Genomic DNA, 12,447 nt, shown 5'->3' on the forward strand with positions numbered 1-12,447 from the left:
AGAAACTTGATAAAAAATATACAACTTAATTAAAAAAAATAAATATAGCTTGGACCCAACATATAATCTAGGTAATACTTGTAGAAAAACAAGAAAAATTTCAGAGAAGCTGTTATAAAGAGAGTTTTGTTATAGATAGATTAAAATAAGGATGCTTGAAAGTTCAAATGTACTGGAGTGATTAGTAGTTCAAATTTATTTGTTATTTTATTTTCCCTTGTTTTCAGGCAATGGTATTTATTTCATTTTCAAGTCATGTCCAATATTCTATGTCAGCCACTATTGGTGACACTGCTATGTAGATAATCAAGGCTTAGTTTGTTATTTAGGATTTTAAATTTGGGAGGTCTAATGTAATTGTTTCCAACCATGCCAGATTCAACACTCTCTTACTATAACTATTAGGTATCACTTCCTTTAATGTAAGAAAATAAAATTCATATGTAACATGATCTGCACATATTCTCTCTAAAAAAGAAATATAATATCTTCCTATATAGCAAAAATTATAATGCCTTACAAAAAGTATAAATAGTTCAATAAATACTCAGTTGACTCCATTAAAACAAAATGAAACAATATGTTGCTTACACCAAATGTGGAATCATTAAGGATGTAATCGGAAGGAATGCAAAATGATAAGGTGTTTTATTCATTGGAGACTCAGACATCTCTGGCAGTCTTACTGTCAATGAGGTGACTCTGTGAAATGACTAAAAATTCTTAGTAAAACTGAATCTAATAGAACACTTTCCTCTCAATATATGTTATATTCCTGGAAAACTCAATGCAATATTAAAAATATGTAAAAAATATTTTGTGTTTATATGTAAGACAGAGCTAAGGGAAGTGTAAACAATTTTATATTTGCTTATTGCAATATATCCATGGATGTTTTTAGTGTCCATGAATCCTATAAAATATTCAAAAGGCATGTGGGATGCAGGGTAACATTATGCATGCCTAAAAGTTTCCAGAATGTCCTCTAGTGGCAGTATACAGTGGAAGTGATAAATAGATTCAAGGGATTAGATCTGATAGACAGAATACCTGAAGAACTATGGACAGAGGTTCATGACATTGTACAGGAGGCAGGGATCAAGACCGTCTGCAAGAAAAAGAAATGCAAAAAAGGTAAAATGGTTGTCTGAGGAGGCCTTACAAATAGCTGAGACAGTAAAAGATGCAAAAGGCAATGAAGAAAAAGAAAGATGTACTCATTTGAAAGCAGAGTTCCAAATAATAGTGAGGAGAGATAAGAAAGCCTTCCTCAGTGATCAGTGCAAAGAAATAGAGGAAAATAGTAGAATGGAAAAGACGAGATCTCTTCAAGAAAATTAGAGATACCAAGCGAACATTTCATGCAAAGATGGTCACAGTAAAGGACAGAAATTGTATGGACCTAACAGAAGCAGAAGATATTAAGAAGAGGTGGCAAGAATACACAGAACTATTCAAAAAAGGCCTTCATTACCCAGATAACTAGGATGGTGTGGTCACTCACCTAGAGCCACGCATTCTGGAATGCAAAGTCAAGTGGGCCTTACAAACAAAGCTAGTGAAGGTGATGGAATTCCAGTGGAGCTATTTCAAATCCTGAAAGATGATGCTGTGAAAGTGCTGCACTCAATATGCCAGCAAATTTGGAAAACTCAGCAGTGGCCACAGGACTGGAAAAGGTCTGTTTTCATTCCAATCCCAAAGAAAGGAAATGCCAAAGAATGTTCAAACTACCATATAATTGTACTCAACTCACACACTATCTAAGTAATGCTCAAAATTCTCCAAGCCAGGCCTCAACAGTACTTGAGCTTCTATGTGTTCAAGCTGGATTTAGAAAAGTCAGAGGAACCAGAGATCAAATTGCCAACATCCGTTGGATCCTCAAAAAGCAAGAGAGTTCCAGAAAAATATCTACTTCTGCTTTATTGACTATGCCAAAGCCTTTGACTGTGTGGATCACAACAAACTGTTAAAAATTCTGAAAGAGATGGGAATACCAGACCACCTGACATGCCTCTTGAGAAATCTGTAGGTCAAGAAGCAACAGTTAGAACTGGACATGGAACAACAGACTGGTTCCAAATTGGGAAAGGAGTACATCAAGGTTGTATATTGTTCCCCTGCTTATTTAACTTATATGCAGAGTACATCATGAGAAACGCTGGGCTGGATGAAGCACAAGCTGGAATCAGGATTGTTGGGAGAAATATCAATAACCTCAGATATGCAGATGACACCACCCTTGTGGCAGAAGGCAAAAAAGAACTAAAGAGCCCCTTAAAGAAAGTGAAAGAAGAGAGTGAAAAAGTTGGGTTAAAACTCAACATTCAGAAAACTAGGATCATGGCATCTGGTCCCATACTTCGTGGCAAATAGATGGGGAAACAATGGAAAACAGTGACAGACTTTATTTTTTTTAGGCTCCAAAATCACTGGAGATGGTGACTGCCGCCATGAAGTTAAAAGACGCTTGCTCCTTGGAAGAAAAGTTATGACCAACCTAGACAGCATATTAAAAAGCAGAGACATTACTTGGCCAACAATAGTCTGTCTAGTCAAAGCTGTGGTTTTTCCAGTAATCATGCATGGATGTGAGAGTTGGACTATAAAGAAAACTGAGTGCTGAAGAATTGATGCTTTTGAACTGTGGTGTTGGAGAAAACTCTTGAGAGCCCTTTGGACTGCAAGGAGATCCAACCAGTCCATCCTCAAGGAGACCAGTCTTGGGTATTCATTGGAAGGACTGATGTTGAAGCTGAAACTCCGATATTTTGGCCACCTCATGCAAAGATTTGACTCATTGAAAAAGACCCCGATGCTGGGAGGGATTGGGGGCAGGAGGAGAATGGGACAACAGAAAATGAGATGGTTGGATGGCATCTCTGACTCGATGGACATGAGTTTGAGTGAACTCCAGGAGTTGGTGATGGACAGTGAAGCCTGGTGTGCTGCAGTCCATGGGGTTGCAAAGAGTTGGGCACGACTGAGCGACTGAACTGAACTGAACTGAGAGGCTGTATCGCCCCTGCTAAGAATCGCGGATCAGTTTCATCCCCACCTTTGTCAATGGTGGGTGAGGCCAGGAGGAGTAAGTGACTCATCCAAAGTCATTGAGTGTTGACTCCCTGGACTTATTGGTCCAAGACGAGTGGGCCAGCTTACTGTAATCCTTAAAACTTTGGCTATTACAGTTCTGGATCTTTGCTGTATTTTAACCAACCCAGGTCACTCAAGTCAGAGAGCTAAAAGTGAACTTTGAGACTGAATCTCACAATTTAAAGAAGAGGATACTTGGGTCAGGGATGTGGAAGAATTGGGAATGGAACTTTGTTTCCTGAGAGTTTTTTGACACATATATATCAAGATTCTGTCTGAGGCGCTGCTGCTTCTGATTACTATGATGAAATATTTGCATATCAAGTTTCAGACTCATGACTTTGGAGCTTGTGAATATAGCAAAGCACTCACAGTAGGGACACACGTTTGGGAGGGGTGCTGTGGTGAGGGCAGCAGCAGACAGGAGAGTACATAGCCCACAGCGTTGAAATTCCAACTTTCCAAAATCTGGTAAGGTCTATATCCAAGTTCACTGGCAGAATCTGATCTTTTAGGTTGTCAGTTGGCCCATTTTGTGTTAAAGCTGCATCACCACCATATCTACTTCTAGCTAAGTCAATTTACCTAATTAGGAATTTGCCTTTCTAATCCATGATTAAAGCAGAACTTTCTTTCTAGTGTGTGTGTTTACTCAGAGTGCTTCCAGAACTAGTAGCATAATTTCTATGACGGTTCTTGGCTCGCTTTATGCCTATTTCACTTTTAAAAATCACCTGGATTTTAAGAACGTGAAGTGTAATCACAGGAGTGACAATGTTCCTTTGTGTTCCACTCCCCATTCTTTATCCTTTTTAGGTGCTTCAGGAGGAGGTTTAATGTTTGTGCATGAAACAGGAAAAGATAGCATGCTATTCCAAGTTACAGAGTGTGAGCCCCTTCAAGGGACTGTGTCTTCTCCTCATTTCATTTTCTAGATCAGATTGAATGAAAAGAATTGTGTCACACTTGAGCTAGGAGAGACTTTGCAGATTCGTTATTTTCACCACCTGCTTTTGCAAAAGTAGAGATAAATTGCCAGGCAAAGAAAGTGATTTGCCCACAGTTACACAGCAGGGTAGCCTCAGAGCTTGGATTAGAATGCTGGTCTCCTGATTATTGTGCACTGAACCCACATGCCAGAGGAACCAGAAAAACAAGTGCTGAAGAGGGTTGCAGACTTAGTCAGATCTTGACACCGCAGCCATTTGCTTGATGCCTGGTGCCTTGTGGTTGGACCGTGTCCGTGACCTCTAAAAATATCTAAAACCTGATGCGTGTGTATGAAGACTACTAAAAAGATTGGAGGACCTCAGTTAGGCATCAGCTCCATTATCCTTCAAAAAACAGGTCAAATATCACCTCCTCTAGGAAGGCTTTTCCAGTCATTCCACCCAGAAATGATTACACCATCCTCTGTGACACCAGAGGACTCTTATTCGTCCATGATCACGATACTTTCCCCAGCTTTCCAAGTAATCAAAGTGGTCAGGATTAATCTTGTCCTTCCAAGTTGAACGTCAGGTTTCTGGAGTTAGGAACTACTATAATCCCTGTATGTTCTCTCCCTCTTTGCTGAGCCCTGTTCCTTGCATTTATTTTGTTGCTATTGTTGTTTAGTTACTGTCATGTCTGATTCTTTTGTGACCCCATGGACTGTAGCCCACCAGGCTGTTTCATCTGTGGGATTTTCCAGGCAAGAATACTGGAGTGGGATACCATTTCCTTCTCCAGGGATCTTCATGACCCAGAAATCAAACCCATGTCTCCTGCATTGGGAGGCAGACTCTACCACTGAGCCACAAGAAACGTTCTTGCATTTATTTAGGTGTCCACTAACTGGTTATTGATCTGACAGATTTGCTGGTTTCAGTTCCCATGAGAACCCAGAAACTCAGTAGAGTTTCTGAAAGAGGAAATGAATTTTCCAGGGCTGCCTGGGAAAAACAGTTACACTAGGTAGTGGAGCGTTTCAACTGGCAAATATTTGCTGAGCACATCCTCTGTGCTGGGCACCACATGGGTGTTGCTGGAGTTGTCATTGAACGAAGCAAGTTTACTCTTAAGGATCAGAGATAGAGAGACAGATCAAATAGCAAAGAATGACAAATGAAATACAAGCCGAACTGAGGTAGAAGTAATAGGCTGAGGCGGAAAGTATTTCTATTTGGGAAAGTCTTCATGGGAGGTGCGTGTGAGCTTGATTTCAAAATACAGGAAGGGTTTCCATGGCAGATCACAGGGAACTTATGACCTTTCTATGAAGTAAGAAGAAATGTCTTCTGGCAGTCTAGAGCAAATGTTTAAAGATGGTTGTGTACAGAACATACCCATGGTCCAACTCGGCTGGAATTTGGGGCGGATGAAGAGTTTAGTGATAGATGAAGCTGGAAAGATCTTTTGGACTCAGATTATGGACAGATTTAAATGCTAGGTTCAGAAGGATAGGAAGTGCTATCTTTCTGAGCGAGCTCTGAGGTGAATAGTTCAAGTTATATCTACTTCCTGCCACTCCTGTGGAGATGTTAGCAGTGACCCGGGGAGTGTCCCTAATTCTAGTTTGGGCTGCTGGTTGAAGTGAGGCCCGGCACTGAGACACACGCGGCAAGCAGGGCAGTTTAGTTCTTCTGCGTTCATCTGTACTTAGGCCAAACTTGAGAGGTGCTGGTGTCTTGCTCTTGTGTCTGCTAGACAGATAAGTGAATCATGGAAGAATCATTGAAACCCCAACCCCAGATGTACTCTCCTACACTTAGTCCTGTGGAATGTCTTGGAAATGTTCTTGTGATGGACAGGAGCCTCAGAGAATTCATTTGTTTGCAGAAACAGTCACACTTTATGTAGAAGAGCAATGCTACCCACTGAGAGAGACACACACACACAAAGGGAGAGAGAGAGAAGCTTGGTTTCAAAAGAAGGACTCTTTTTAAGACTGTGGCCTCATGCCTCTTGGAATCAAAACAGTACTGATGATAGCTTTGATTTCTAGCGAAACTAGTGTTTTCTTTTATTTTTCTGTGCTGCACTCACTCTTCATGGTGTTTTGTACCAGAGCTAGAACTTCTCTCTGGTGGTTGCTAACAGGTGAGGTGACAAAAATCACCCCATCAGATGGAAGACAATTTTGTGGTTATTTTATTCATTCTACCAAGATAAAAGTGAATCATGTACTGAATAAGCACCCTCTCTTCCTCTCAGTTCCATCGGAGCAAATGTCTCCATATCCTTGTGCTCTCTCTTGTCATTTTTCTGGAAGGTTCTTGCACATATTTGGGGCTTCAGCAATGGTGCATGAGTAAGGACCGCTCTGAGAGGAAGAGACCTGTCATTGTTTTTGTTTTGCTTCCTGTAAGAAGGACTATATGGGTGATTTCTGTTCAATCATTCTTATACTTCCAGGGACCAGGTAGAATCAAACCTGATATTTCTGGGACTGCTGATCTTGGAGAACCGACTGAAGGAAGAGACAAAACCTGTCCTTGAAGAGCTCATCTCAGCCCGGATAAGGACTGTGATGATCACAGGTATAGAACAAAATATGTGTGTGAAAACAGAAGAATTTGATGCAGAAATAGACATAGTTCTCTCAAAAAGTAGCAAATCTTTTAAAATTTTTATTTAGCAATTCTCAGAATCTATTTTTTTATTTTTATTTAGCATTCTCAGAATCTATTTTTAACCAGCCAGATTTATGTAGAAGTAAAGAGTCGGACACGACTGAGCGACTGAACTGAACTGAACTGAAGAGCTCATGGCTCACCACCTTCCCTCTTCACCTCTTTCCTCATATGGAAACTTCTGTTCTGCTTCTTCCCTTGCTTGGTTGTAATTTTTCTGAAGAATTGTCTTTGGATGAGGTGAAAGGGAGACATGCTTTCTGATTTATTATATGCCCTGAAATATCTTTCTTGGCTTTAACAAGGGAATGGTGTCTTGCCTAGGTATAGGGAGTTTGGGTTAGAGTCTTTCTTTAAAGTTTTTATTGGAGGATAGTTGACTTACAATGCTGTGTTAGTTTCAGGTGTACAGCAGTGATTCAGTTATATATTTTTATGTTTACACATCGTTTTATATAGCTTTACACAGTTTATAAGTATTTATACATGGTTTTCCAGGCTCTGCATGAATTGGTTCTGTCTCTTCAATCCTATTTTGGGGCACTCTTCCTTTCTTCTAGGTGACAATCTTCAGACTGCAATAACAGTGGCCAGAAAGTCTGGAATGGTTTCTGAAAGCCAGAAAGTCATTCTCATTGAAGCAAATGAAACAACTGGGTCCTCATCAGCATCTATTTCTTGGAAACTACTAGAAGAGAAGAAACACATTACGTACAGGAATCAGGTATACCTGAAATCAGACCTTCTGCCGTATTACCTAACTCATCACACAGTGTTGGCTACTGAACAGCTTTGACTGGCAGAGGTGTACAGGTGACCTGGGGTCAACATCCTTCTTCAGATGTCTAACATGTATGCAGTTCAAAGCACTCAACTATATCACTTTACCATACCATTCATACTGAGTTTTAAAGTATGGTGCTTTCCTGGATGCTGGAAATAATACATTTTATTGAACTTAAAAAAGTCTTTAGAAAGAGTATAGTAAGTGAGACTGTAAATCTAATTTCCCTTTTTCCCCTTGCTTGCCAGCTATCCCATTGAGTTCAAAGTGGATTTAGTCCCTAGGAGAGACACTGCTGTGTGCACTGAAAAATCAGACCATGTCTTCAAGATGAGGGAAAAAAGTTTATTCATTTATCCCCAATCTTGTCAGTATCCTATTTCTATTGTGTCCTTTTGAAACAATATTAATTCTGCTAGCAAAAAAAAAAAAGAAAGTTTTCACTTCAGGGAGAGATTTATTAAACTGCAATGCTTTCATATTTTACACTTAAAATGTGTGAAATGTGCTTTTCTCTGGGACTCACTGAGATAAAATCAGGATAGGACATGAGTGTTATCCTTCTGTTCACTAGAGGCCGTTGATGTGCAAAGATTGATCCAGCAAAGAGATAGTGCTTCTCTGAGGAATCAAGGCTGGAGTATGACTTTTAAGGAGAGATCCCAGACTGTCATAATTGCCTTTGCTTAGATATGCTTGTGATCCTAACCACCTTATCAAGTCTAAAATAACTGTGTCTTGCTTTGCAGGACAACTACATTAATATCAGGGAAGAAATCTCTGATAATAGCAAAGAAGGAAGTTACCATTTTGCTCTAAATGGAAAATCCTTCCAGGTTATAAGTCAACATTTCAGTAGCCTACTGCCAAAGGTAAGTTCTAAGATGGTACCTATCTCCTGGTAAAGATGCTAACAATGTCAGAGAGCTCGATAGTAAGTAATTTCAAATCTTTAACTAGGTTAGATATACCTATAGAATGTATCATAAGGAAAGCAGATAGTTTTGCAGAGGTCACTGTTTAATTTCCTGCTAGATTTACAATGAGTAAACTTGATTAGGCAATTATCCAGCAACTGTAGCATTAAAGCATTAGTGACTTTTCAAGTGATAAAATTGCTTTGAGGTAGCTGTCACTATACTGCCACAATTGAGGTGGTCTCACAGTATAGTGGAATCCAGCAATTATACAGGAAGGCAGGACAAGGATGGGGCTTCCCGGGTGGTACTGCTGCTGCTGCTGCTAAGTCACTTCAGTTGTGTCCGACTCTGTGTGACCCCATAGACAGAAGGCCACCAGACTCCCCCGTCCCTGGGATTCTCCAGGCAAGAACACTGGAGTGGGTTGCCATTTCCTTCTCCAATGTGTGAAAGTGAAAAGTGAAGTTGCTCAGTCGTGTCCGACCCTTAGCGACCCCATGGACTGCAGCCTACCAGGCTCCTCCATCCATGGGATTTTCTAGGCAATAGTACTGGAGTGGCTTGCCATTGCCTTCTCCGCCGGGTGGTACTAGTGGTAAAGAACCCTCCTACCAGTGCAGGAGACTTAAGAGAGGTGAGTTTGATCCCTGGATCAGGAGGGTCTCCTGGAGAAGGAAATGGCAACCCACTCCAGTATTGTTGCCTGGCGAATCCCATGGGCAGAGGAGCCTGATGGGCTATAGTCCATGGGGTTACACAGAGTTGGACACAACTGAAGCAATACAGCTAAGGCAGGCCAAGGATAGAGGAATTCCACTAGGCTTTTGATAGAGAATCTCTATACAAAAGAGTGTCAAACTTAAACCCATAGTGGGAGCTGGTAAGTTATATATATAAAACATCTGAACAAACTAGAGGAGGATTATGTTCATAGTAAAGCAAAATGATTTATTTGCATTCAATTGTTCATTATCTTGGGTACTGTTTAAGAAAAACAGAATGAATGAAGACTTAAAGCTGAGTGAACTCTAAGCTGAGTTTACTGCCAAGAAGAGCAGGGAGCATACAGCTGTAACAGAAGAATTTAGACTCTGTCATATGGGGCTCAGGTTGATGGAAGTGGTGGAGGTTTTTATACAACCATCAATTAATGTTTCATAGCCCAAATTAGGTAGGAGATATCAGCTGAGTTTCACAATTGGTCAAGCCCAGATAGTATGGTTAAGTCAAAGGCTACAGATAATCACTCTGTCATCACTAGGTTGTTCTTCTGCTTGCTTGTTTGCTTGCTAAGTCACTTCAGTCATGTCCGACTTTATGTGACCCCATAGACGGCAGCCCACCAGGCTCCCCCATCCCTGGGATTCTCCAGGCAAGAACACTGGAGTGGGTTGCCATTTCCTTCTCCAATGCATGAAAGTGAAAAGGGAAAGTGAAGTGGCTCAGTCGTGTCCGACTCCTAGCGACCCCATGGACTGCAGCCCACTAGACTCCTCCGTCCATGGGATTTTCCAGCAAGAGTACTGGAGTGGAGTGCCATTGCCTTCTCTGAAACAATTTTTCCAAAAAGCAGTTGCCTCCTTTCCTTCTTTTGGGATCCTGACCTCATTTTATCTTGCAGTTTCTCATACTCTACTGGTTTAAGGTTCTGTTAAGCTCCAGATTTTTCAGGACCACAATCTCCGTGGCAGCTGAGTTAATTCTTGTAGGTCATTGTTTTCATCAACTCTGTCTGTTAAGTAGTCATCGTTACTGATTTTAGTCTTCCTGATCACTAACCTGATGGCCAAAGTCTCAATATCTGTCTTAAAACCCAAAGGAGGACTTCTCAGAAACACTGTTTTCTCACTCATGGATGTCATTAGCCAGTCAGTGTTCTGAATGCTATCAGTTATTCCAGGTATGACCAGTTGACACGATTAAATAATTTCTCTTTTGTGTTTTTTACAGATACTGATGAATGGAACCATCTTTGCAAGAATGTCTCCAGGGCAGAAATCCAGTCTGGTGGAAGAATTTCAGAAACTAGAGTAGGTTCTTTATCAATTCGGGTAGTATAAAGTGCATACAGGCATAACAGGGGGAAAGTAAGAGGTACAGGAAGTCACTCAGTTGTTTAAGCCAGTGTTTGTTTGTTTGTTTTATAATTTCTTTCTTTTTTTTTAAATTTTAAATGTATTACTATTTTTAATTGACAGATAATTGCTTTACAGAATTGGCTTCCCTTGTGGCTCAGCTGGTAAAGAATCTGCCTGCAATGCGGGAAACCTGGGTTGGATCTCTGGGTTGGGAAGATCCCCTGGAGAAGGGAAAGGCTACCCACTCCAGTATTCTGGCCTGGAGAATTCCATAGGCTGAATAGTCCACAGGGTCACAAAGAGTCGGACACGACTGAGCAACTTTTCACTTTCACTGCCAAAAATCAACATGAATCAGCCATAGGTATACGTATGTCCCCTCCTCTTTTATTTTTATACTTTAAACATTTATATATTTGGCTGGTCCAGGTCTTAGTTGTAGCACACAGGATCTTAGATCTTCGTTGCAGCCTATGGGTTCTAGTTCCCTGACCATGGATCTAACCCAGGTCCCCTGCATTGGGAGTGCAGAGTCTTAGCTCTGGACCACCAAGGAAGTCCAGGGCAGGGTTCTTAATGTGGCTGCACAGGACAGTCACCTCAGGAGCTTTGAAAAATTAGCGATACCAGGACACCACCGTCTAGAGATTCTGATTCAGTTACTCGTGTGGGTGCTTGGACATGAGTACTTTTTGAAAGTTCCTTTCATAAGTCACTTTTGCATCTAGAGTTGAGAATCCCACTGAACTAGAATATAAGGGTCACAAGAAATAACTCTGGAAAGGTCATTTGAACTTGACTTCTGAAGTTACAATGAAAATGTACACTTTATTTTTACAAATTATTTTTATAGTTATGATATATGGGGGGCTCCTATGACAAGAGAGAGATTCACATAACCCTGAAATATTAAAGCATTCTTATGCAAAAAATCCTGTCCATACTAAATTAGAAAGATACTCTTAATACAAAATGTCTCCATTAACAGAATCCCATCATTTGGGATCCTTTATTTCCTGTTAATGGAACTCCATGGAGTCTCTGAGGCTTTCTCCACCTCTGGTACTGCACCACACCCACACAACTCCAGCTCCTATTCACTTGATTCAGTCACTGAGAGGGCAAACAGTCCTCTCTTCTGAACATGGCTGAAAACCTTGTCAGTAAACTCATTGTCTTAGGTAGCAGTGTGGAAGAGAAGTACAGCAAATTATGCAAACACTGTCAGATTGCTCCTACCTTAAAAAGCGTACTATCTTCGTCAACAATTCAAGATAGCAGTGTCTGTTCAGCCTTGAAAATCAATCCTGAAATAGAAATATATTTTGTTTTTTCAACTTTTGATCCTGGCAGCCCATTTTTGAGTCACTCAAGTGACTGTTGACACAGTGGATTTCCTCTCCAGTGACTAAACATTACCAACAACTAATTTTTATTTATCATTTTAGAATGCACCACCTCACTGAATACTCATAATGCTTTGTAGGGGAGATGAATGATAGTCAAAATGGAAAGTGATCAGGTCAAAGATCTCGATCTCCTGGTTTCCAATCCTGTGCCCTTCCCACCATGCCATGGTGGCATATAATGATGAACTTCCTAGTTTACAGCTAACAGAGTTGTCTCCTAGATAGTGAAGTGCAGGGTCTCCTTGAAGCACCTGGACTTAGGACGGCCATGTTGGTTTTCTTAATCCATTTCAGGAACTGCTGAGTCATTGTCTACTTTTGGACAAACCAGACTGTTAGGGAAACTCCCTTAAAATAAATAATAAGTTGGAGTCTTAAGTAATAAAGCTTATTTTATCTTTTTAATTAGAGCAGTTAGTAGGTAAGATTGCTTTGATCTCCTCTGCAATTGACACTTTGTTCTTTTTTAGTTACTTTGTAGGTATGTGTGGTGATGGAGCCAACGACTGTGGGGTGAGTAGCTGCCAGTGCAGGGCCGTCTCT

General features: G+C 40.6%; 1 protein-coding gene across 3 annotated transcripts in view; it reads left to right on the forward strand.

Annotated features, from left to right (window-relative positions):
- The window catches only part of ATP13A4 (ATPase 13A4), a 136,854-nt gene that overhangs the window by 91,040 nt on the left and 33,367 nt on the right, over positions 1 to 12,447 (forward strand). For all 3 annotated transcript variants that reach the window (XM_055407733.2, XM_055407726.2, XM_055407718.2), the window contains exons 18-22: positions 6,496 to 6,620; positions 7,274 to 7,437; positions 8,247 to 8,369; positions 10,368 to 10,447; positions 12,375 to 12,417. In XM_055407733.2, coding sequence (XP_055263708.2) covers positions 6,496 to 6,620; positions 7,274 to 7,437; positions 8,247 to 8,369; positions 10,368 to 10,447; positions 12,375 to 12,417 — 535 coding nt within the window. The remainder of the gene's footprint in view (positions 1 to 6,495; positions 6,621 to 7,273; positions 7,438 to 8,246; positions 8,370 to 10,367; positions 10,448 to 12,374; positions 12,418 to 12,447) is intronic.

The sequence above is a fragment of the Moschus berezovskii genome, chromosome 1 (assembly GCF_049115385.1).
Source record: "Moschus berezovskii isolate FMDL1 chromosome 1, NW_MosBer_1.0, whole genome shotgun sequence".
Classification (NCBI taxonomy): Eukaryota; Metazoa; Chordata; class Mammalia; order Artiodactyla; family Moschidae; genus Moschus; species Moschus berezovskii.